We start from the raw sequence: 25688 nt of genomic DNA, 5'->3' as shown, positions 1-25688 counted from the left end.
CCCATTTCTAATACATACATACACACACAGACATAAACCACTCCCGCCCCAACCCACCCCGCCCCCCCCCAAACTCCCAGCCCACCCCATTCACAGGCTACAGGTACACTTGTCATTTCAAAGGGATACTTTAGAGCTGCTTGCAAAAGAATGGATACATTGATTTTGTTGTTGGTGTTACACTCCCGCGCATCCACACTCAGCCTGAAAATGTCCGTTACATGCTCCCAGCGGCTGCGTTTATCTCAAATCTGCATCTATTTACATCGATCTGCGCATGCTCAGTGTTGCTGGATTGAATCACGGGATTCCGATTACAATGCAAACCTGGACACTTCTGATTTTTGTTTCGAAGCTCAAATCTAACTTTTGTGCATACAGGCCTAGTGCCTCGCGTGTCTGTGTTCTGTCTGGATGATCAAAATGGCTTTGAAATGACAAGTATACACATAGCCAAGGTCTGTACGTAACCCAACGCTGGACGCAAGTCAACAGTCAGCTCAAAGGACCCCCAGAAATGAGTGCAAAGACATTCCTCTTGTGTTTTCCGGCTGACAGGTGCAACACATCCACTCCAACCGGGCTCCACGGATCGGAGTTCCCAAGACCAGGGATGCAATCCTCTCCGCCAGGCCTGAGGGGGGGGGGGCTGTCCGCGGCCAGACCGTGGAGAGGGTAGGCAGTGGGGGCGTGGTTGGTGGTAGTATAGATGTGGAGGTGGGAGGGGCATGGAGACAGAGGGGCTTCCCTGAGGGGTGGTGGATTTAGAGGGACAGCCAGCCCAACCCAACAGCCCTGGGTGGGAGCTCCGAGGAAAGGGGAGTGGGGTGGTGGTGGTGGGGGAGGGGGATCACAGCCAAGAGAAGAGTCCTGGGAGCAGTGAGGCCAGGATGGGTAGAAGGGCCAAGGACCCAGGCGTCCAGCTCGAACCTCCGTCAGTCAGGAAGGGCTCTGGGGAGTCGTATCCCGATCCATCTGAAACACAAGCAGAAAAAAAAGCAACAAAATATCTGTTCTGAGAGAGAGAGAGAGAGAGAGAGAGAGAGAGAGAGAGAGAGAGAGAGAGAGAGAGAGAGAGAGAGAGAGAGAGAGAAGAACCTCAAGACAAACGAGGGAGCATGGGGATGGCTCTAGAAAAGGACAAGTGGAAGGGCTAAGGGGAAGGAGAGGAGACTTGGTAAGTCAGCGACAAACCACAGAGCTCTCCTCGTCCAAACAACCAAGGAGAGGAAGAGGGAGAGAGAAGACTTCAGAAGAGGAAGAGGGGGGAGGAGGAGACTACAGCAACGGAGCTCGGCAGGGGGTTTAACTAACCTAATTACAGTTTAATCACAGAGACTTGGAATCTGGAGCAGCTGACACGTACACACACATACGTACATGTGCGTGCATGCACAAGAACACATACACTACAAAATTGCACACACAAACTGAACAAATAGACACATGGCCCACACACACACACACACACACACACACACACACACACACACACGCTCATTACTCACTTACGGACTCACCAAGCACACATGCACAAGCATGCGAGCCCACACGCAAATGCACACATACCATGCATGTGCTTGCGAGCACACTGGAGAGACAATATTTCACAGATGAGATGAAAGTTTCACTGCCAGACAGATTAGCTAAACAGCACAAAACAGCGGAATCAAAACAGCAGAGCTGAAGCGACGACAGAATCAAAAGAATTGTTTCAGTTATTATGAAAGTGGAGAGAATCTCCCTCCCCCTCCGTCAAGATATGAGATCCTCTGAGTCTGGAGGGCTGTGGAGGCTGACTCCTTCTTCCGAGTGCTTCAAAGCCATGTCATCATCTAGGGAAGCTGCATTACTGCCGGGATTTTGATTTCCAAAGTCATGTGTGTGTGTGTGTGTGTGTGTGTGTGTGTGTGTGTGTGTGTGTGTGTGTGTGTGTGTGTGTGTGTGTGTGTGTGTGTGTGTGTGTGTGTGTGTGTGTGCGCGCGCGCGCTCAGAACTCACGAGGCTAAAGTTGCCTCTGAAACCACCAAAAGATGTACAGGTAGATCATCAAGGTAACGCAAGTAGATGGCAACGCCTGGTGCAACGCTAACCCCGCTGTTCTCGTCAAACCTTCACAGAGTTATTTCTTTTTTCAAAAGAAGCTATCATGGGGCCAGCCTCGCACACCTTTGAACACCGGAGCGCTATCTAGCCCAATCCGTTTGACAGCATTTTCAAAAGAACACAAAAGTGCGCACTCATTACAACAAACAGGCAGCTCTTTGCACGGTCATGCCTCATGCTTTGAACACCGACGGAGGAGGAGATGAGAATCTCACGGAAAAGTAGATGTTTTCTATTGTTAGATTAGTAGTCAGTGTGATATGTCTGTTATTGAATTATCATCATTAACTTGTGCCCGGTTGCTATTAGTACATCTACTTTCTAGACTGAGAAGAGTAGGAAAAAAATGTTTAAGAACACTTTCGGGCAGCGACGTCCTCTCCACAAGGACAGAAGGTCTTTCTCTCACCCACTGTGATGTGATATGATGTAAAGTGCAGTTTTTTGCACTAGTGCGTATGTGTGTACATGTCTGTCTATATACGTGGCTGTGTTTGTGTGTGCGTGCGTGGCTCTGTGTGCGTAAGCTTAAAAGTGAACAGGTGTCAGTGTGTGCATGAGCGCATGTTTGTGTGTGTGTGTGTGTGTGTGTGTTTGGCTTTGCATGTGGGCGGGTGTGCGTAAGTGTGAAAGTATTGCCTGGCTGGGTCTGTGAATCAGAGCAGAGAGTGTTGCCGGGGCATTCTATCAGGCTTCTTATTCTCCCCTAATGTTACTTTGATAGCCAATCTGGACCACTCTGTGTGTGTGTGTGTGTGTGTGTGTGTGTGTGTGTGTGTGTGTGTGTGTGTGTGTGTGTGTGTGTGTGTGTAGTTAGAGCGTGACTTACCTGGAGGTCTGACATACACCTTCAGCTTTAGACATGCCCTCCCCACATGGTTTGGGTGAGGAGACGCTAAAAGAAGAGGAGAGATTGGAAGGAGAGATTAGTGAAAGAGAAAACGATTTGCGCCCTAGATTACCATCTTAAAGTAATTGGCAGCATTCAATAAAAGTTTTATGGTCTTGCCCGGCGACAGCGAGCTACTGGGCTTCCAGGAGAGTTGGCCGGCAAGAGAGTGTCTTACAGCCTGGATTGCTGCAGGTTCGATACTCACCCCAGCTAATAATTAGTCCTGTTGAAGTCTCTTTGGCACATGGCGAGCAATACATACAGCACCACAACCCCTGCCTTCTTACTAATTATCCACAGGAATGGCTGTCCCCCCCCCCTCCTTATCTAGTGTAAAGCGTCCTCGGGGTCCTTGAAAGGCGCTAAACAAAACTAAGTTGTTGTTGTTGGTATAACAGGGCTAAGCTCTCCCTATCTTTTACAATAAAGATGACAAAATTATTGTTAAAAAACCTTAGAACAGATTGTTTTGAATTTTGGTGAAACCTAGAGCAGCTACAGCACCAACTAGTCACAAGAAAAACACAGGATCTTATACGGCCCAAACACAGCAGCATCAGCTGCCATTCGCCTTCGTAGTAAGTGAGTGACAGGTGTTGTGCCACGCCCGCTTGATCTGCTGATCGTTTGAGCCGCTGACTTTTGACCAATGAGAGCGGACGTACGGAGTAACGGTACGTCAGTGGGGAGAGTGGGGAGGGGAAGGTGAGCGCCGGCGTTAGCGTGAACGAGGTGGATTATTTACTTTATCGTCCATTTTCTTCGATGTCTTTGGAGGAAAAAATGGGAGTGAAGAGACTGGGGACACATCGTCCAAACGATGTTCAAATAACACAACAGCAAAAATAACAAAATCGTAAGTCTGTGTTACTTGGTTTCAATGAAAGGACTGGCTAACGGCAAGTGTAGCTAAGAATTCACTTCTTTTGCTTGTTTTTCTGGAGGAGACATGGCTTGGCCCCAACAAGTAATTGTGAATTTGACAAATTTATCCGACAAAATTAGGAAACGTGTGTGTGTGTGTGTGTGTGTGTGTGTGTGTGTGTGTGTGTGTGTGTGTGTGTGTGAGTGTGAGTGTGTGAGAGAGAGAGAGAGAGAGAGAGAGCGAGCGAGAGAGCGAGGGAGAGAGAGAGTTGTTTGGCATCAGGCCATTCTTGTGGGTACTTCTCTATAGTGTTGTAGAGCACATGCTATAACAAGGTATAGTCCTGGTATAGTGGTTATATAGTATATTAGAAGGTATTTAGTGTTGCTGTCACTGGGTATCTCGGATGTGATGCTGCTGTTGCTGCAGCGTGAACTATTGATGGGTATAATGCATTTGTTAGCCCATCCACCCAATATCATCACCGGCCGTCACCAATTACGCATTACACTGATTAGGACAATCTGCTGAACAAACTGCCACAAAAAAAACTGAAAATAATATTGTAGTTTATGGTTGAATAAACTGACTTCATAGTCTCTTTTTGAATCAATGAATATCACAGGTAAAAATGGAGGCAAAGATTCCTGGGAGATTGGACCACATGGAACACACACACACACACACACACACACACACACACACACACACACACACACACACACACACACACACACATGGCCCTCTCGCTTGAAGGACTCTGTGCAACCAGGGCCAGAGTGACCCAACAAAGGGACATCATCAAGATCCACTGCAGACAGGAAATCAGTTTGACCCTTCCTCTGCCCTCTCCTCCCTCCACTTCTGTCCTCACCTCCCCTCCTCCAACCTCCTTTATGCCCTTCACCTCTTTCCTTAGCCGCCTTTCCTCTGCCTCACCTGACACATCCCAACCTCCATATAAGCCAGAGGTCGTGAAGTGTTTGAGTCAACTGACCTTTGGAAGCTCCGTGGACCCAGAGCTGCATGAGCTCTTAGCAGAACCTTTTCTCCACTGCCCTGCCTTCCTTAAGCTAATCATGTTCAGGTATGGGTAAAAACTGTGTTTAAATATCTTTAAAAGTTGATGGATGGATGGATGGATGGATGGATAGATAGATAGATAGATGGATGGATTCCTTTGCTGTCTTTTATTCGACTTTTGCCCCTTTTGTGAGACTTATTGGCTCTCCTGGTGCCTCTGTTCCCCAGCCCGTACACAATCACTCTTTCCTGAAAACCTATTGAAACTCACTCAACCTCGTCAGATGGCAGCTGGGAGAAGTAAGGGGTGGGGCAGACCTGTCAACATGTCAAACACATGACAAATACACACACACACACACACACAAACACACACACACACACATGCATGTGCATGCCAACAGTCACATTCACAGTCTGTAGACATGTGCGTGCCTACAGTTCTGGCCACATATTACCATCTAAGATCATAGATTTTATCTTCACTTATAACAGGATTCACCTCAGAAACTGTTCATTGGGCTATTTTGTGTCTGTGCCAGTACAGAAAATTGCAATTGCTCCTTCTTTTCTTGGAGTTTTGGTAGCATTATTATTTTGCACAGACTGACTTACTCTCATTTATTCAGTTGAATTTGACTTCAACAGATAATCTTTACTGTTGGTCTGTAAACGTCTCAGTGGGACTAACTTGGTCAAATAAAGGCTAAATTAAACATGAATAATGAATGACAAATCCTTTAGGTGTCGACTGGGAGTAAAACAAACACAGACAAGCACGCACACAGTTAAACACATACATGGACATAAACATGAACACAAACATTTACATTCCTGCACATAAATACAGGTACACACACACACACACACACACACACACACACGCAATACATACACACATCTGCACATGGACACATTCACACACGTAGGAAAGACTGGATGGTGAGAAGCTGTCAACTTGCCATCGTGCACATCAATACTAGTCTGGGGGTTGAACAAGTAATGCAAAAAGTGTGTGTGTGCGTGTGTGTGAGAAAATGTGCGTGTGTGATTGTCAGTCAAGATGATTGACATGGCCTTTCATGGATTCACAATCGTTTGACAACTATCCCCCACTCTGACACACACACACACATACATACACACATACATACACACAAACACACACACACACACACACACACACACACACACACACACACACACACACACACACACACACACACACACACACACACACACACACAGCCCAGTCTCCAGTCTCATGAAATAAAGACTAACCTCAGGGGTCCCCTAGAGATAATACTGTCAGCAGCTATACAACTCTAGAGGGGCCCTGTCCATCCTTACATGAAGTTGAAAACAAGCATGTGTTTGTTTATGTGTGTGTTTACGTGTGTGTATGTACATATATGTGTGTGTGTTTGTGTGTGTTTATTTATATTTACATGTGGACTGGGAAAAGTGCAGCAGAACTCGAGGTGGCAGTTTCATTGGCCTCTTTAGTTCCCTGTCTCCTGCCTGCTGTGTTTTTGTGTCTTTGTGAGCACAACAGACTCGGGTCGACTCAAATTTCCAGATACTTTGATTTGTTTTCCGTGGCTGCAATGTCAGACAGGTTGGAGGTACTTTTCCTTGATTTGGAATTTTTTTCCTCATCTGAGTTGAGTAAGGACAAAGGAAGGGTGTCGTCTATTGCTGTGTCTAACTGTTTTTCACTGGCAATGAGGAGGCCTCTGAGACTCGAAAGGCCAGAACACACCAGCGCTGGTTGACATGCAACAAGAGGGATGACTCCTGTTCGTTTCAATGTAAAACCCCCACATTAGGCGTCCGGGTAGTATAGCGGCCTATTCCGTTGCCTACCAACACTGGAATCGGCGGTTCGAATCCCCATGTTACCGCCGGCTTGGTCAGGCATCCCTACAGAAACAATTGGCCGTGTCTCTGGTTGGGAAGGCAGATGTGGTTATGTGTCCAGGTCGTTGCACCAGCGCCTCCTCTGGTCAATCAGGGTGCCTGTTCGGGGGAACTGGGGGGGTAGCATGATCCTCCCATGCACTACGTCTCCCTAGCGAGGTGAAAAGAAGCGGCTGGCGACGCCACATGTATCGGAGGAGGCATGGGGTAGTCTGCAGCCCTCCCCGGATCGGCAGAAGGGGTGGAGCGGCAAATGGGACGGCTTGGAAGAGTGGGGTAATTGGCTGAATACAATTGTGGAGAAAAAGGGACCCCCCCCCCAAGAAAAAACAACACATTAGTGGCGTCTAGTCTCGAATCAACATGTGACTGCTTGATGCACCACGACCGCTCAACACATTGTTCTGTTCTCTGTCGTCAGTGCTTTCGATTAACTTGCATTTCCTTTGGGGAAAAAGGTCGGAGGGCTAAAAAAAAGCACGCATATTTGATGCACATCAGCTGGCACATCCTGTCTGTGCTACAGATGGCACATGACACGAGTCGATTGACTCGCTGATTTGGCTTCTGTGTCAGTGTGCGTTCTGCTCAACTGGCTGTACGAAAAAAAAAAGAAAAAAAAAACTCTGCTAAGCGGCACCAGTGAGTTTTGTGAATTTCCGCAACGTCTTTCACCAGCAAAGACAAACCAAGGGGCTTTTTTTCTTCTTCATAGCGTGGCAACAAGACGCATGCATTTACTTACAGGCCATGGCTCAAAAGGCTGTTGCAGAAGAAGAAGAGCCGAGGTAAAGGTGAAATTTCTACATATGTGCAAAAAAAGCAACCCCTATATTTCCCAGGAGGCTTTATGCCCGGTAGCACACAAAATGCATAGCGAAAACAAAAGGCTTGTAGGAAACTGATCCGGACGGCGATTGCGTCGTTCTTCCACCCCCATCACGAGGTGCAACCAAAATGAATTTAATGATACCTGGTTCTGCTTTAAGCTTTTTAACTAATCCCCCAAATTATTCGGAAAGTGCTCTTTTTAAGCACGGCGCTACTTCAGTTGTGTACAGTTGCAGACTTTGATGGCTGGAAACTGCCTCAGCTGCACAGGGCATTGAGCAGATTTAATGGACTGTTTGGGAGCTCATTGTAGTCTTTCAAGGACAACTCAGCGGTAGTTGTCAAGGAGGAGGAAAGCATTTCTTATTCACTTTTCCCGGCCAGATTGGATCCTATCTGATCCAGAAATTCAAACGGCTGACCTCCTAACCTCCAAATTTCTCCTCGCTCTCTTACAGAGTACATTACAAGGAACCGGTGCCAGAGAGTTTTAGACAATGACGATGGCAGATTTTTTTTTCTTTTCTTTTGAAAGTCAATTTTAGTACGCCTCTCTGTAATTAAAAACTTATCTGTTGCTAAATTGTCCCGTGGCGATAAACTCCACCCATCTGGCACGGAAAAGGAGGTTAAAACAATCTCCAGGAGTTATTTGCGGCCGCCGTCCTACCCACGTCTGGCGGGAGAAAAGATAGCTTTTTAACGCTGTTCAGAAAATCGGCCTCCGGGGACAAGGCCCATCTGTATTACTAATACATCACTTGTTGGAGTGAGGAGAAACATCAATACGGCTCATATAAAAATGATTGCAAACTACGCCTGGTGACATTTTGACCACTTTGCTGAGCACACCACTTATGGTGTATACCTAAGACCGAGAGAAAGGCATGGAAAGGGGGTGAGAGAGAGTGAGAGATGCAAAAAAAAGAGACGTGGTGCAAGGGAGAGGCAGGAACAGAGTGAAGGAGGAAGGGAGCGAGGTGTGTTTATGCATGCTGATAGGTGCAAGAGTGAGTCTGTGGGGTTTATTTGTGTGTTCTAACAATCAACTTCTGTTGATTGCATATTTACATATCATTTATGTGTGCATATTGAGGAGAGGCGTGCCAAACAGCCGCAAACTCAAATACATCCTCCCACTGCACACGCACACACACGCACACACACACACACACACACACACACACACACACACCCTAGTTGGTAACCTACAGATGTAGTAGTACTCGTGTCCAGGCCTGAACTCAAAGCCCAAGGAGAAGGGGGTGAAGAGCTGGAACTTCTCAGAGAAGCGCAGGGGTCCATCAGGACCGCTGGGGCGGTTGCATTCCCAGCGCTTGAAGCCGCGCATCCTGTGCTGGCAGGAAGTGTAGCCCTCGTGGTTGACCATGAAGAGGATGTAGCGCTCCATGCGACCGTGGGCTGGGGGACCCTCGTAGTAAGGACAGTAGATGTCCAGGTAGTCGTTGATGCTCACCGCCACCCTGTATTCTCCGTGCCAGAACCTGCCAAGACACCAGAGGAACAATTATTCAAAACAGACAAACCTTGATGAAAGACTTGCTCTAGATAACACGACTCCAACCACTTGGTAGAGGAGGTAAGCGTATGGAAATGTTGCGCTCAAGTGAAAAAAGACAGAGCAAGACATATAGTCATCCATTTATGAGAGAACACACCCCCTTAATAGGAGTTAAGGTCATGGTGGGTTAGATACTTTCCCAGCAGGCGCTGGATGGAAGGTAGGAGGACACCCTAGACAGGTCACTGATTCATTGCAGGGCCCTAACACACACACACACACACACACACACACGGAGGAGAAGATGCAATCTTCGTACGTAGGGTTTAACCAAGGACGCCCTTGCTGTGAGGCAACAGTGCGAACCACTCCAACGGGCTGTACATGCCTTACAGAGATATGTAATCGTATTGTAAGAACCATTGGACCTCTGCCTCCACTTGGTGCTGTGTTGTCAGGTGCCATCGATGTGGTACTTCAGCAATCACGACATGTGGCATCTTTCTGTATGATTGGATCATTGATGATGCTGTTTGGTACAAAGTGCAGCCGGTTTTATACACCCATAGCGGCCAATGCTTATTTTACGTAAAGTTTTAGATGCATGGAGTCAAAAAAATTATCATTTCTACATTGCTTCGGCAACACATACACTAGAATTGGAAACGATACAGAGATTAGCGTGGCCCTTGTGCAAGGATGACACGCAAATTCATGAAGCGTTCCTCATTTTTGCCCTGTGATGGACTGGCGGCCTGTCCAGGGTGTCTCCCCACATGCCACCCAGTGACTGCTGGGATAGGCCCCAGCATCCTAGCGACCCTGAGCAGAATAAGCCGCTTGGATAATGGATGGAATAGAAGGAAGTCAACAAAACAGAGGAAAGACAAAGAAGATGGCTGAGGCAGCCCCCTGATTACCACAGGAGTTAACACAGCAATACATTCCTATTTTTTTTAATTTTTGGGGGATTTTTTTTCTTCTTTTTCTCACCAATCGTATCCGGCCAATTACCCCACTCTTCTGAGTCATGTCGGTCTCTGCTCCACCCCCTCTGCCAATCTGAGGAGGGCTCCAAACTACCACATACCTCCTCCGACACATGTGGAGTCACCAGCCGCTTCTTTTCACCTGACAGTTTTGCCAGGGGGACATAGTGCATGGGAGGATCGCGCTATTCCCCCCAATTCTCCCTCCCCCTGAACAGGCGCACCGACCGACCAGAGGAGGCGCTAGTGCAGTGACTAGGACACATACCCACATCCGGCTTACCACCCACAGACACGGCCAATTGTGTCTGTAGGGACGCCTGACCAAGCCGGAGGTAACACAGGCATTCGATCCGCCGATCCCTGTGTTGGTAGGCCATGGAATAGGCCGCTACGCCACCCGGACGCCCCTAATACGTTCCTATTTTGCTGTTGAGTTGCAAGCCATGCTTCACCGGGCATCGCAGCATGGCTTTTATATGCGTTTCACCGTTCGCATTTCTTGGCCTCGGCTAACACCTTGTATAATTCTGTGGAGAAGTGGGTCACGGGTTCATCCAGAGCACCGATGAATAGGTCAACCCCTAAAGCACTGTGCAAAGTCAGTTGTGCTGAGCGTCCACTTAGTCCAAGTAGCCTTGTGTAACAATGATGTGACGCTGAATTGAACTGGGTCATGGGTTATTATCAAGCACACATTATGATCTTCAAGCATGAACACGGTGGAGTGCGTGTGCTTGCACAGTGGCAATTATCTCTGCCATTTTTCCCTTTGGTTTACTCTGGAATGACACGTATGGTGTGTTTGAGGGACACAGCTAAGAAAAAAATTGATAGTTTTTGCAAAAATGCAGTGGTTAACAATTAAGTAATAATACGGCTGAATGTTTACCTGCAAACTATAATTTTGTTTTACAGCTTTGAAATCACCGGATTGAAGAAATAATGAAAAATGGAAAACGGTTCTCGCATAACAAAACTTCTGCAGTGTGCTCACCGTGTCACAAAATCATTTTTAAAGCTCCAATTTTGGATACTTGACAGGTGAATTATACTTTTTCGGAACATTTTTATTTCCAGAGAATAATTTACTGGCACATTTAAGGCAAAAATGATATGATCCTGAAAGCATTCCTCTTTTATTGATTTTCCAGCAGTCGTGAACTGTAATATATTTTCCTTTCCTACCAGTCTTCAAGAAAATATGGTACTTAGTTGGATGTCTCATTTTTGGAGGAGATCTTTCATGTAAATCACAACTCTTCCTATATACTACATCCCAGGGGATCAATTCTGCTGAGCTCACTCTTTGTTTTTTACCATCTCACCTCATCTCCAAGTCATGGATCTCCCGAGTCCTCAGAAACGGTACAAATATACTGCACATAAATCATTAACTATTTCTCCAATCCCTTTAAAATCACTTCCAGTTGTCCCAGACTTTCCAATTTTACATCTTAAAGCACAGCAAACTTCAGTGGTGGAAAGGAAAAAAAATCTTCAATGTAGGACGCATGAGCAAAGCCGGTTGGTTGTACATACTGCAGTCTTGTTGCTTGGACGGAGGAGCGTGTAGTTCCAAAATTGGCCTTTTTTTTTTTTTGTTTTTTTTTAATACACATTCATCATTTTCTCCCTCACCTTGATGGTAATTGATTGCCTAGAATGAAAACATTTCGGTCTAAGCACTTTTGGTTAGTGGTGTATTTAGCTTTGGGACGAATTATCCCTTTAAAGGCAGCCCTCTCTCTTTCCCCGAGGGCAAATCAGGAAGTGAGTTAGATGTGAAATGAGTGTCTTCATGCTCCGGTGCCCAATCAGAGCGGGTTTTGCAGGTTCTAAAGGCATCCTTGAACAGATCATTTAGAGGCATTGATCCGCTGGGGAGCTCCTCTCGGCCCTCTTTGCTCCCAATCACCTCTGATTAGCAACTAAAGGGGACAGGGATAAGTAGGGTAGAGAGAGAGAGGGGGGCACATGATGAGAAGGAAAGGAGAGAAAGAAAGACCCAGGAAGCGAGGGGAAAAGAACAGAGAGGGAGAGCGAGAGAGTTATAGAAAGAATGTAAGGAAATGGAAAATGAGAATAAAAAGACAGAGAATCGAATTAGAGAGAGCAAGACAGAGAAGAGATTGAGAGACAATGGGAGGGAGAGAGAGAGAGAGAGAGAGAGAGAGAGAGGATGACTGGTGACTGAATGAAGAGGGGAAAAAAGGGTGGTTGGGACACATAGATGAGAGAAAGAAAAATGATCTCGGAGAAGAGGAGGAGACCAGGTGGAGGAAGAGCAGATGGCTGCAGAACATTATCTGTTTTTCATTTCCATTTGTATGCCCGTGGTTTTCCATCTGAGATGAATGTGCAGCGCCTATTGATTCTGCACTGTTACATTTATGGATGACCAGCGTCTGAGCACTAACTCTTTAGACTTATGAAGAGCACTGGCTTAAAGCTTAAAGGCTAAAACGTAACTGTAAATTAGTTCAGTCTGTGCCTGTGCATGTTCGCACACATTTCTGTGTGTGCGTGTGTGTGTGTGTTTCCATGAGTGAAGATGCTCAATCGAAGATGGGGCCAGTGTGCCAAAAAGCATTAGGGTCCTATTAGGCGACACAGAGCTCTGCCCCACCTCTGTTACACCGTCTGCATCCCTAATATATGTTTTGGCATGAGGGACTCGGTTGTGTGTGCTTTGTGTATGTGTGTGTACATATGCAGGTGTGAACATGCACTGTGTTACATGTTGCATGCTCCCTTGCATCTCAGAGAGTGTGTTGTTTGGAATTAAACACACACACACGCTCACACACTGCACTGACCCATCAATACATGAGAATGAACTCACACACACACCAGCGAGCTGGTGTGTTCATGTCTCTGTGTGTATGGGTGGCAATTGTGTATGTATATTTGCATTTGTTTTACACCATATGCTATGATGTGTTTTACACATTATAATTTAAGAATTATTAAAAAAAACGCCATTTAAGATTTGATAGATAATATAATATACAAGTTTAAATAAGTTACTACAAAATGTATTGCAAAACTGTAAAAGTGCATTAAGCCAACCACTGATTGAACATACTGTGTAAGCTCTACCTGAAAAAAATAAATCACGTCGTTATTTTTTATTTTTCGAGTGATTAAACTTGGATTATCGCTCATCTTTCCGAACAAAAATGGCTTTTAAAGCACCTTTAAAAACACCGTAATTGCCACAATTGTGGCAGCGTGGCGGGAAGTCAATAAAATGACAAAATCCATGATGCCACCTAGTTCACACACACCCATTTGGCACAAACCAGATTTTCTCATTAACAAATCACCCATGACAGGCACCAAATGGAAGGAAAAAGGCACAACACATCTACACTAAACCCCCGAAAATATTACTTTACTTACCATCCAGCAGTTAATGAAAAAGTACGGTATTGGGAAGGGGCAATACTTATAATACACTCAATTAAAGCACGTAAGCAAGACAAAAACCAGCACACCCAACAACAACCTTCAACCACCACCCCTATTAGACAACATCATTGAAATTGCTAACTCAAACAAACCTCTCTTCCATTGACTCCATCATACCTCTTCCAATAAATAAATGGGAAAAAGATGTTGCCATCAGCACCAATAATGACTGTGGGCTCAGATATGCAGAAACACCTCCAACATGTCCACGAACACTAACACAAGACTAATTCAGTACAAAGTTATTCACAGAATACATATTACACAACACAAGATGCACGTGTATGGGACTTACCAGATCAGACATATGCACTCACTGTACCCTCAACACAACTGGCCACCACTTCCCTGCACTCTGCCCACCAGTACAATGCTTCTGGAAAGAAATAACCACTAAACTATCACTGTTCTTTGGGTGTAGCATCCCCCTATCCCTGTCACTGTGCATAGTAGGAGACCTGGGCATGCTTGACACATCACAGAAACAAATCGCAACACCTCTACTGGCAGCCCTAACTATCGCCAAGAAAACTATTTTACTAAACTGGAAAAACGGAAAACATGTCATCTTCTCACAGTGGTTGAATCTTTTAACAGAACGGGTAACACTGGCAGTGGTGTATTGGCCATCAGGCATACTGGGACAAAGCCCGGTATGGTGCTGCATCGGTGGGCCATCAAAAAACCCACACAGGCCCTATGTGCCTGTCATTCGAGGTGTGCATGAGAGCTTGCTGCGTGCGTGTTCCAGGACTGGGCTCACTGGCCAATCACAAACAAGTTAGTTAATGTTCTAGACATTGGCAGCTGGCGGCCCATGGGCCACATTCACCCCCATCCTCACTCAGTACGGCCCACGGGTCAATTTCCAAATATCAATAAATTGTTGGTTTCACAAGCATTGGAAGCAAGCGGGCCATTTGACCACATTTGAACCGGATCCCAATTGTAATTATACTGTCCACTAATCGAGGGCGCTCCCTCGAACCACAAGAAGCCTGTAGCTCAGCAACTGCTTCCACATGGTCTCGTCTTGGTCTCGGCAGGCCTCTTCTGCAACGACACGCGACGAGGAGAGACATGAGCGCCAAAAAAAGAAAACTTGACCTAGAGAACCGTGTCTTCCAGGCGAGATGGGAAAAAGAATCTCTTTTTATGGAATTCAATGGCAAACCTATGTGTTTAGTGTGCCTGGAAACAAAATCAGCCATGAAGGGTTTCAACTTGAGTCGCCACTATACTACCACACACAAAGACAAATATGACATGTACACCGGAGGTGCCAGAGCTGCTATCATTGCTGACCTCAAAGGAAAAATACACCGACAGCAGAGCCTTTTTACCAAAGCCATGTCTCCACAGGAGTCAAGGCGTCTTATGCTGCTTCCCCTGAGCTTGCTAAAGCAAAGAAGCCCTTGTCAGATGGAGCAACAGTGAAGCTGTAGAGATGGCTAAAGCTTTTGGAGATGATAACATGGCTAAGAACTTTGAAACGGTCTCTCTGTCCTGTCGCACAGTTGACGCGAAGAATTTTTGACATTCAATATCGTCGAGGGAAAGCTAAAACAAGTCATGCAAGTACTTCTCCTTAGCGCTGGATGAGAGTACAGATGTGATGGATGTTAGCCAGCTTCTCATTTACACAAGAGCCATTGACAGTTCATTGAAGGTGCACGAGGAGTTATTGAAATTGGTGTCTTTGCATGACACTACCAAGGGCAAGGATGTTTTCAACACTGTTAAAAGTGTTGTAAGTGAGCATGGGGCTTTGACAAGCTTTCAGCTGTTATTACTGATGGTGCACCGTCAATGCGAGGAAGACGCACTGGATTCGCCGAGCTCCTCCAACAGGGTGGCATTGACTGTCCAATATTGCACTGCATCATACATGAATCAGGTGGGTAACATTATTGCAAGCTAACTATTAATGTATGGTTATGAATGTGGGTTTTCTTTGTGAGGATTTTTATCATAGGCTAAATCCTATTTCATCTTGCTCTTACAGGAGGCCCTCTGTGCCAAGACAATGAACTTCAGCCATGTCATGGATTTAGTTACCAAGGTTATCAATCTCATTCGACGGGGGAACAGGTCTTTCAATCATTGGAAGTTTGTAGCTTTTTTGGATGAAGTGAGTGCCACTTATGGGGATTTATAGATGCACACTGAGATCAGATGGATGAGCCACGGGAATTGCTTGGTGAGGTTTTTTGCACTGCGCACTGAAATCCCAGTGTTGTTGGAGGACAGCGTTCGATGTGATACAAATGCTTACGGCACTAAATTCAGGGATACAGATTTTCTCTGCGACATGGCCTTCCTTGTGGATCTTACCTCACATCTTAATCACCTTAATATGCAGTTGCAGGGAAGAGGCCAAACTGTGTTGGATCTCTATGCACACGTGAGCACATTCAAGCATAAATTAGCCCTGTTCAAACAAGGCTTCTTGTTAAATACGATGGTGTTTGTGAATTTGTTAATTGTAAAGCACTTTGGGTGGCTATTGCAGCTAGAAAAGTGCTATATAAAATGCAAGTTGATTGATTCATTGATTGCTTGATTGATTGATCCGACTTTCCAAATTTGGCACAATTTCCCACCTGTAAAGAGATGTGCAAAGATGTCCCTGAATGTGAGAAAACAGAGCAGACATAGAAACACTGCAGCAGCAGTTCAAGGCACGCTGTCAAGATTTCCATGCCATGCAGCCACGAATTGCGTTATTCAATGAGCCCCCTCTCTGCTGCTGTCAGTGAGCAACCCCCAGAGTTGCAGCTTGAACTTTACGAACTACATTCAGACCCCTTCTTTCAAGCAAAGTGCAATGAGAGGAATTTCATTTTGGAGACTCCTACCTGAGTCCCGCTTTCCACTCCTCAGGGATTTTGCACTGTCAATGGCCAGCATATTTGGGAGCACTTACATCTGCTAGAGCAGCTTCTCAACAATGAAGCACATCAAGTCAAAAGAGAGAAACAGGCTGGCAGATTAAATTCTGTTCCAGCTCATGCAGATTGGATGCACAAACATTGACATTCAGTCTATTGTACGCCAGCAGGAGAGGCCACAAGTATCTCATTAAGACAACATTTTATACTGATCCACCTGTGGGTGAGTTTCAGTGGCTTTCAATGGCTTAATCAATGTATGAATTTGTGTGTGAATGGGTGACTGTGAGGCATACATTTTAAAAAAGCACTTTGAGTGGTTGGTAGACTAGAAAAGCGCTGTATAAAACACAGTCCATTTACAATTTTACCATTTTGAGCTAAATGCGTGTTTATTTGAAACATGCCATGGAATGGGAGGGCAGAGTAGAAAAGCACTACAAAAATGAATATTAGTTGTTGCACTTAGTGTGAATGTTAACTTTTATACCATTATTGAATGATAATTTTTGAGACCCCATTGCACTGATGGTATATCGCTCAGGAATGTGGATGTTTTATTTCCGTGTTAAGCCCATTAAATAGAAATGTTGGTATAATAAACTTTTATTACCGGTATATATTTTATTCTTTTCATTAAATTAGTAGCTATAAAAGGTTAATTGGGTGATGGGGTTACAGTATCCCACTGGTGGAAGTGCGCGGTCACAATCTGGCCATCTGGTAGTGAGGATAAAATTTTTGTGGCCCTCTCTATCATCAAAGTTGCCCATCCCTGTTCTAGACTAATGCAAAAGTAGTGCACAGCAGTGAGTCGGCCAATGAAAGACATGGAGAAGAAAATGTCAAAAATAAAGGTGGGGCCAAAAAATTAAAGAAAAAAGGAAGCAGTCATTAGAGGCATGGACTTCCAAATGTAAACAAGCACAAAACCGTCCAGACACACGTAGGTGGAGCAAGGCAGTGTTCAACGAGAAAAGCGGAGGACCAGCAAGTAGCAATTATCAGAATCAGAATACTTTATTCATCCCTGAGTGTGAGTGAATTGGGTTCTATTACAGACACTCACGCTCTAGTAAGAAAAAACTAAAAACTAACAAGATACAAGATAACAAGAAAATAGAAACATATAGAAACAAGAAAAACAGAAATAAATAGAAATAAAAGATAAAATAAGAGCGAGAAATACGAACAAAATATATCAACAAGCATGGTGCACATAACACTCTATCTGTACTGCACTACCGCAGCACAAAACAAACAGTACAAACAAAACCCAACAGGATAAAACAAGTCGAAGGGCCAGTCCAATGACCATTAACTCTTGGTGTCTGACAGTCCGAGGGAGGGGTTTTAAAGTTTGATGACCACAGGCAGGAATGACCTCCAGTGGTGCTCTGTAGTGCATTTTGGCAGAATGAGTCTATTACTAAAAGTACTCCTGTCATGGAGTGGGTGGGAGACATTGTCCATAGTGGCACATAATTTCAACAGCGTTCTCCTCTCAGAAACTGCCGCCAGAGAATCCAGTTCCACCCCCACAACGTCACCGGTCTTGTGGATCAGTTTATTGAGACCGTTATGTTCCAGGGATTAGTCATATCCTAAAAGTGTCATAAGTAAAACTAGGCTACTTATATAGCTAGCTAGCTCTGGCAGGTCCTCACCTCTGTGACGTTATTTGTTGTCCTCAGTGTGTGCATACTTCAGTTGTGAGCGCGTTCTACTAAACATTCCTCTGAGGTCTTTGCAATGCATAGTCTATGGTGCCAATTGCGCATGTACTGTGGGGGGAAAATTGGCATTCCGTTTGAGTGTCAGCATCATCAACTGACCAGCAATGCTATTTAACATTGAAGTGGTAAGATGGACGTTAGGCTAGGCTACATGTTCAGTTAAAACTGCTGTAACTTGTGGTTACAAAATGAGCCCACTGATAGGCTACTTGTTACTTTTCAAGCCATGCTGATGGTGTGTTGCAATATAAGCCTGTTTCTACTGAAATATGTCCTGGAACAGTCATATGCTACTTTCCATTGCAAAAGCTTTTGAATATGTTCAGAATCACCTGTCAACAATAAAAGACTACGTCATTACCAGCAAGGACTAGGGTGTTTAATCTAGTGGGCTATGTCCTGTAATTACATTAAAGCCCCCCACCATCCAACTGTGACTGTTGTATATACTGTATACATGTAGTCAACCCTCAGAAAACGTTCTGGAAATTCAGCGAGTGGCAGACTCACGTGACACCAGAGGCCTTTTCAGCGCTATTAAGGCCATCTATGGTCCAAGCAACTGTGGCTTAAACCCCCTGCGCTCAAAGGATGGGCAGGAGCTGCTGAAGGACAATTCATCCATTAACGCCCAATGGAAGGAGCATTTCCAGGAACTCCTCAACTGCAGCAGCACAGCTGGACCACACATTGCCAGCCACATTCCCCAGAGTCCCATCAGAGAAGACATTGGGGAACCTCCCACCATGACAGAAGTTCAAGATGCCATCAGAAGCCTTAAGAACCACAAGGCCACCGGCCCAGATGTGATCTTAAAGGAAGATCCCAGCTGAGATCTTAAAGGAAGGTGGACCAGAGTTCCTGTACCACATCCACACCCCCCTCCTCAAGGTCTGGGAAAAAGAAGAACTTCCCTCAGAGCTCAGGGGGGGCTTTCATAATGGCTATATTCAAGAAAGGGGACAAGGCAGAATGTGGAAACTACAGGGGCATCTCACTCCTGTCAACAACAGGCAAATTCCTTGCTCACATCCTCACTAACAAACTGCTACCACTGGCTGAGGAAGCCTTCCCAGAATCTCAGTATGGCTTCCGCCCATCCGGCGGTACAGCAGACATAATATCTACAGCACACCAACTCCAGGAAGAATGCCATGAACAAAGGCAGCCTTTGTACATGGATTTCAAAGACCTGACAAAGGCCTTTGACTCAGTAGACCGCAAGGCTCTCTGGAGCATACTATCAAGGTATGGCTGCCCAGAAAAATACATCAGAATACTGAGGCTTCTACATGACAGCATATCAGTCACAGTGCTCAGCAACAGTAGCTCTGAGTCAGAACCCTTCACTGAGGTTTCTTCCTATTTTTTCTCTGTTAAAGGTTTTTTTTTTTTAGGGAGTTGTTACTTATCCGATGAGAGGGTCTAAGGACAGGATGTTGTGTTGCTGTGAAGCCCACTGAGGCAAATTTGTAATTTGTGAAATTGGGCTATACAAATAAAATTGACTTGACTTGACAGTGGAAACGGGTCAAACAGGGATGCATCATTGCACCCACCCCGTTTGCCATCTTTATTGCTGCCATACTCTTCCTCATTGGCAAAGAGCTGCCACAGGGGCTCCCGATCCTATACAGAACTGACGGCAGGCTCTTCAACCTTAATAGGTTCAAGGCCAAGAGCAAAGTCTGCAACACTACCATCAAGGAGCTTCAGTATGCAGGCAACAATGACATCGCAGCACACTCCGCAGAAGACCTTCAGGACATTCTGAATGCCTTTGCCAAGGCATACAGAGCCCTGGGTCTAGCATTAATCGTCAAGAAGGCCCAGGTCTTATATCAATCTCCACCCAATCAGCCATCTACCCAGCCCACCATAAAAGTGGACACCAATATTATTGAAAACGCTGATCACTTCCCCCACCTTGGCAGCCTTCTCTCCTCAAAAGCTGACATCGACTCTGAGGTCACCCATTGCCTGAGTTGTGCCAATGGCACTTATGCCAGACTCAGGAAAAGAGTCTTTGAAGACCAAGACCTAAAGGCCCAAACAAAACTCCTGCTCTACAGAGCTGTTGTTCTTCCCACCCTGCTGTATGGAACAGAGTCATGGACCACCTACAGCAGGCACCTGAGAGCCCTGGAACAATACCACCAAAGATCCTTACGAAAGATCCTGAGGATCAGCTGGAAGGACAGACGCACCAACATCAGTGTTCTGGAAGAAGCCAACATGACTAGCATCACCACCACAATAATGCAGCACCAACTCCGATGGACAGGACTTGTCATCTGCATGTCCATCACACGTCTCCCCAAACAGATCTTGTACTCCCAGCTGAAGGAAGGTCAGTGAGCTTCCGGCGGGCAAAAGAAACATTTCAAGGACAATATCAAGACCAGTCTGGAGAAATTCAACATCATATCGAGCAACTGGGAACACATTGCACTGGATATATCTCCAGCTGAAAAACAACTTCCCTGAGCGTCCGGGTAGTGTAGCAGTCTATTCCATTGCCTACCAATACGGGGATCACTGGTTCGAATCCCCGTGTTACCTCCGGCTTGGTCGGTCGTCCCTAAAGACACAATTGGCTGTGTCTGCGGGTGGGAAGCTGGATGTGGATATGTGTCCTGGTCGCTGCACTATCGCCCCCTCTGGTCGGTCGGGGCGCCTGTTCGGGGGGGGGGCTGGGGGGAATGGCGTGATCCTCCCACGCACTACATCCCCCTGGCGAAACTCCTCACTGTCGGGTGAAAAGAAGCGGCTGGTGACTCCACATGTATTGGAGGAAGCATGTGGTAGTCTGCAGCCCTCCCCAGATCGGCAGAGGGGGTGGAGCAGGGACCGGGACAGCTCGGAGGAGTGGGGTAATTGGTCGGATACAATTTGGGAGGAAAAGGGAGAAAAAAATAATCTAAAAAAAAAAAATCTTCGCAGTGGTTCCTGCAATAAGGTTGGATTTCGTTTAAATCATCTGCTGCCGATGCCATCGTCATTAATTAACAATAGTGACTTTGCCATCCTCCATAGAACAAGCTTTGGAAAGTGACAACCGTTTCAAGGCGCGCTGATTTATATGTGACAATATTTTAACCCAACATACTCTTTTCTTTTCTTTTTTTTGGCTCGTCTTAGTGCTGCATTGTTCTACAGTACATTATCCCGTCCAGTTTGTTTTTTGACCCCACAATGCATTGGTCGCGAGCCCGATTTTCCAGTTCCGCTACGCCTCTCGAAGCCGTTCCGTTTAATGCTCGAATCAATCGGTTTGTTTCTTTCATAATCCTCCGGCGTCTCTGACATTCCCCGCGTTCCTTCAGAGCACTCGCATGGTCTGCTGAGGTGAGCCAGATACAGCCAGAGGACTCTACTTTTAGCGATTGGCTCGCATCTGGATCTAACAGGCACAGTTTAAGGCTTGGATCGCAATCAAGGGGGGGGGGGAGCTTGTGCAAATGGGCTTTGTGTTTGCGTGTGCTGGAAGGGAAAGACCAAACGGAAAACACAAGAGCTTTGAGAACGGGAGTGAGAGAGAAAGAGAGAGGGGGGGGGGTATGAAAGAATGATGTGGCATGTGCGCACAAACATGTGCGTATACTGTACGTGTGTGATTCTGCGCGGGAAACGCGCGCGCGCGTGTAGGCACGCCGCTCTATTCCGGTGGTACTGAGTCATCAACATCTCCCTTCACCGCAGCGATGATCAAAGCCGCTGGTGGGAGACGTGTAGGATGTTTACCATACCTACCTGCTTCCTCAACAGCAGGCCGCATCCACCGACAAACATCAAAGGACCCTCCCTCTCTTGTACTCACCAGTCCCCCTCTATCCCCCCCCCGCCGCCGCCGCCTCCATCCCAGCTTTGCTTGCTTGCTTACACATCTCTCCCTCTTGGTTGCTTCCTCTTTCTTCAGTTTTACTCGCATCCCTCTCTTACTTACTCTCTGCCAATGTCTCCTTAACCCCCCGCCCCTCTTCCTGTTTTTGCTCTCCGTGTTTGTTTCTTTCTCTGCCTCTCGTGATGTCCCCAGCCTCGCTTCGCCTAACTCCGCTTCTGTCGCTTCCTCTCTCTCTCCCTTTCTCGGGTTTTCGCTCTCTCTCTCTCTCTCTCTCTCTCTCTCTCTCTCTCTCTCTCTCTCTCTCTCTCTCTCTCTCTCTCTCTCTCTCTCTCTCTCTCTCTCTCTCTCTCTCTCTCCAGCTTCATTCATCCCCGCTTTCTCTCTCTCTTTCTCTCTTTCTCTCTCTCTCTCTCTTTCTCTTTCTCACACACACACACACACACATTCTCTCTCTCTCACACACACACATTCTCTCTCACACACACACTCTCTCCCTCTCTCTCTCTTCCCTTCCGGAGCCATCTTTTGACGTTCTTATTGTCGTCTCCTCCAGTCATCACGAAGCGCACACTGTCAGAGTTCTCTCCTCATTTCCCACTTTCTTTCCCCCTTCATGTATTTTTATTCGTCGCAACCCCACCCTCCAACCCTCCTTCCACTCCTCCTTTTTTGAACTACATTCATCTTCCCTTTCTTCCTCTCCTCCTTTTCTCTCAGCGTGAGGTTTTCCATTCTGGTGCTGTCATCTCTCACTGCAATTCCCTGCTCTGTGGCTGCTGAGGCTGACATACTGTATGTGGGGCAAAGCAAACACACCATCTACACACATGCACACACACACACACACACACACACACACACACACACACTGGGTGACATGGTATACCTACATCGATGGGCGGAAAATAGTGTGATGCAAGCAGACCCACACTAACACACTTGACACAAAGGCACATGTGCACCTAAATGAACCCACACAACCCACTGAGATGCATTAACACTGATGTGCCAGTAATTATCCAAATCATCTCTGAGCTGAGCTCACATGTTGATGCACGCGTGTGTGTGTGTGTGTGTGTGTGTGTGTGTGTGTGTGTGTGTGTGTGTGTGTGTGTGTGTGTGTGTGTGTGTGTGTGTGTGTGTGTGTGTGTGTGTGTGTGTGAAGGCACATACCTCTGACATGCACGTGTGGGCGCACACAGAAATATACCCCATACATTCACACTCATACAAACATACCAATTAAGATACCTATATTTGTCCTCACTCACGCTTACACACACATATATACACCATACAACCATAACACACACAAATGTACTGCACACACACACACACACGTACACACTAAAAATCCATGTTGTTTTGACAAATGCCGCATCTGCCAGTCTGAATAATGTCAACGATAGATCACCGCAGTGACATTCAGCACTTTTAAGTGGTTATTATGTATTTCTCCTAGACGGGCAACAGGGCCCCCTGCAGATTATACACAGCTGACACCCTTCCCAGTAGATAGCACAGACCACATGTCAACACGAGATTGGACATTTGCATACACGCACACACACACACACACAAAATTCAGAAACAGAAATATGTATGAATACAACTACTCATAGTAGAATTGTGTACATGCAAAAACAACCACATACACACACACGCACACACACAAGAAGACACCCACACTCAGAATAACTTTTTTTTAAAGCATGAACAGGTGACTAGCTGTCACTTCGACGCTAGCTGAGGGGATCATGCATCCACCTACACACACACACACACACACACACACACATAAGAACAACCTCTCTGCCGTGATAACAACCTCTCTCTAAATGTCAGTAACATAAAAACTAGAAAGATGATTGGAAGTCACGTTCTTGTTTCCATCGGTGGGTCGTCTGGTGAAACTGAGGACAGTTTTATATGTCTCGGTTTGCACATCACAGACACCCTCTCATGGGCTCTCAACACCACCTGCATGTTGAGGAAGGTGCAGCAGAGACTGTATTATCTGAGGCGTCTCAAGAGTTCTGGTACTCTGATGAACTTCTATGGCCCTAGCATGGAGGGTGTGTTGACAGGCTAAATCACAGCGTGGTTTGGCAGCCTGGCTGCTCAGGACTGCAGACTGCAGCAAAGGACTGTAAATCACTGGTGTGGAACTACAACTTCATAATATTTACACCACTCGCTGCAAAAGGAACGCCCAAAACCTCATTAAGGACGCCAGCCACCCAGCTCACGTCCTGTTCTCACTCCTTCCATCTAAAACATCACCACAGCATCAAATCACACACCACCCGTCTCAGCAATAGCTTCTTTCCACAGGCAGTCAGGTTGCTGAACAGCTGGCACACCCATATACCTTACATCATTGTTCTATATTGTGTAGATAATGTATGCATTCGCTGTGTACATGGTCTAAAGTGAGGGTTTTTTGTTGTTGTCGTTGTAGTAATTGTGTGTCCTTGCATCCTTTGAGTTCAGGCAGAGAGAGCCAGAGCACAAGAATGTCATTGTACTCCAATACACATGATAATAAAGTTGAACGTGAACTTGAACACACACACACACACACACACACACTAACACGCACACACACAAACATGTACACACAAATATGCACATACAAATGTACACGCACACAAAGATGCACACACCAACGTGCACACAAATATGCGCACACACAAACATGTGCACACACACACAAACATGCACACACAAACGTACACACACACCAACATGCACACACAAATATGCACACGCACACACAAACATGCACACACCAACGTGCACACACAAACATGTGCACGCGCACACACACAAACATGCACACACATACACACAAACGCACGCACACGCAAACGTGCGCGCGCACAAACTGAACAGAAAAGCGACTGCAATGAACGGAAAGACAGACATGAAACGGTAACACAGCCAGTGGTGGATGGACGGGCAAGACGAGTCAGTCACACCGACAAGATGAGAAATGATGCACATACTGCTTCTGACAGGCTGACAGGCAGAGTGGATGATATGCCTACATCAGTCTCTCTGCTTTCTGCAGGGAGGCGGCGCTCGCTAAAACGCAGCTCAGGCTTTGGCAGAATCGACAGCAGTAAACAGCGGTGGAGACGCATTAGCATCGGCAAGGCTGGCCTGAAGCAAAGTGGAGGGGACTGGTGGCCGGGGTCCAGACATCACATACATTAGTCAGTGCCAAGGGAGGAAAACACAACACCATAGGATTTTTTTTTGTCAGAACCCTGAAGAAATGTTACTCACCCATCAAGGGATAGAGAGAAACCAGTCACTCTCTCACTGACTGACACGCATGTATTTTTGAGATTGGGGGGGGAGATGCAGTTTTAATGCGTTGGCTCGATGCCTGACACACTGCTTACAAGCGGGAGACCGCGCCAAGCTGTCAGTCAACACATTCAACAAAAATCTTCTGACTTCGGGGTCTTTTCTCCAAAGTTTTTGCGCAAGAAAATTCAATTCAGTTCAGAGGATTTTTTTTTCAGCTGGGGCGTTCAAACACTGACTGCGCACTAAAGCCCCCGGCTCAGGCTTTAGGACCAAATCT

At 46.1% G+C, this 25688-nt stretch overlaps 1 protein-coding gene and 1 non-coding gene across 2 annotated transcripts in view; one reads left to right on the top strand and one right to left on the bottom strand.

Annotated features, from left to right (window-relative positions):
• Positions 1 to 850: 850 nt before the first annotated feature.
• efna2a (ephrin-A2a) overlaps positions 851 to 25688 on the bottom strand; it is a 63061-nt gene continuing 38223 nt past the window's right edge. The window contains 3 exon segments of the mRNA XM_056296359.1: positions 851 to 975; positions 2936 to 3001; positions 8850 to 9142. Of these exon segments, the coding sequence (XP_056152334.1) occupies positions 851 to 975; positions 2936 to 3001; positions 8850 to 9142 (484 nt within the window).
• LOC130126929 (U6 spliceosomal RNA) lies at positions 9793 to 9893 on the top strand. Its single transcript, XR_008811777.1, has one exon. It is a non-coding gene; the product is annotated as a U6 spliceosomal RNA (small nuclear RNA).

Source organism: Lampris incognitus, chromosome 16 (genome assembly GCF_029633865.1).
Source record: "Lampris incognitus isolate fLamInc1 chromosome 16, fLamInc1.hap2, whole genome shotgun sequence".
In the NCBI taxonomy this organism is placed as follows: domain Eukaryota; kingdom Metazoa; phylum Chordata; class Actinopteri; order Lampriformes; family Lampridae; genus Lampris; species Lampris incognitus.
The sequence above is the reverse complement of the archived record's forward strand: the minus strand, read 5'-3'. Positions and strand labels throughout refer to the sequence as shown.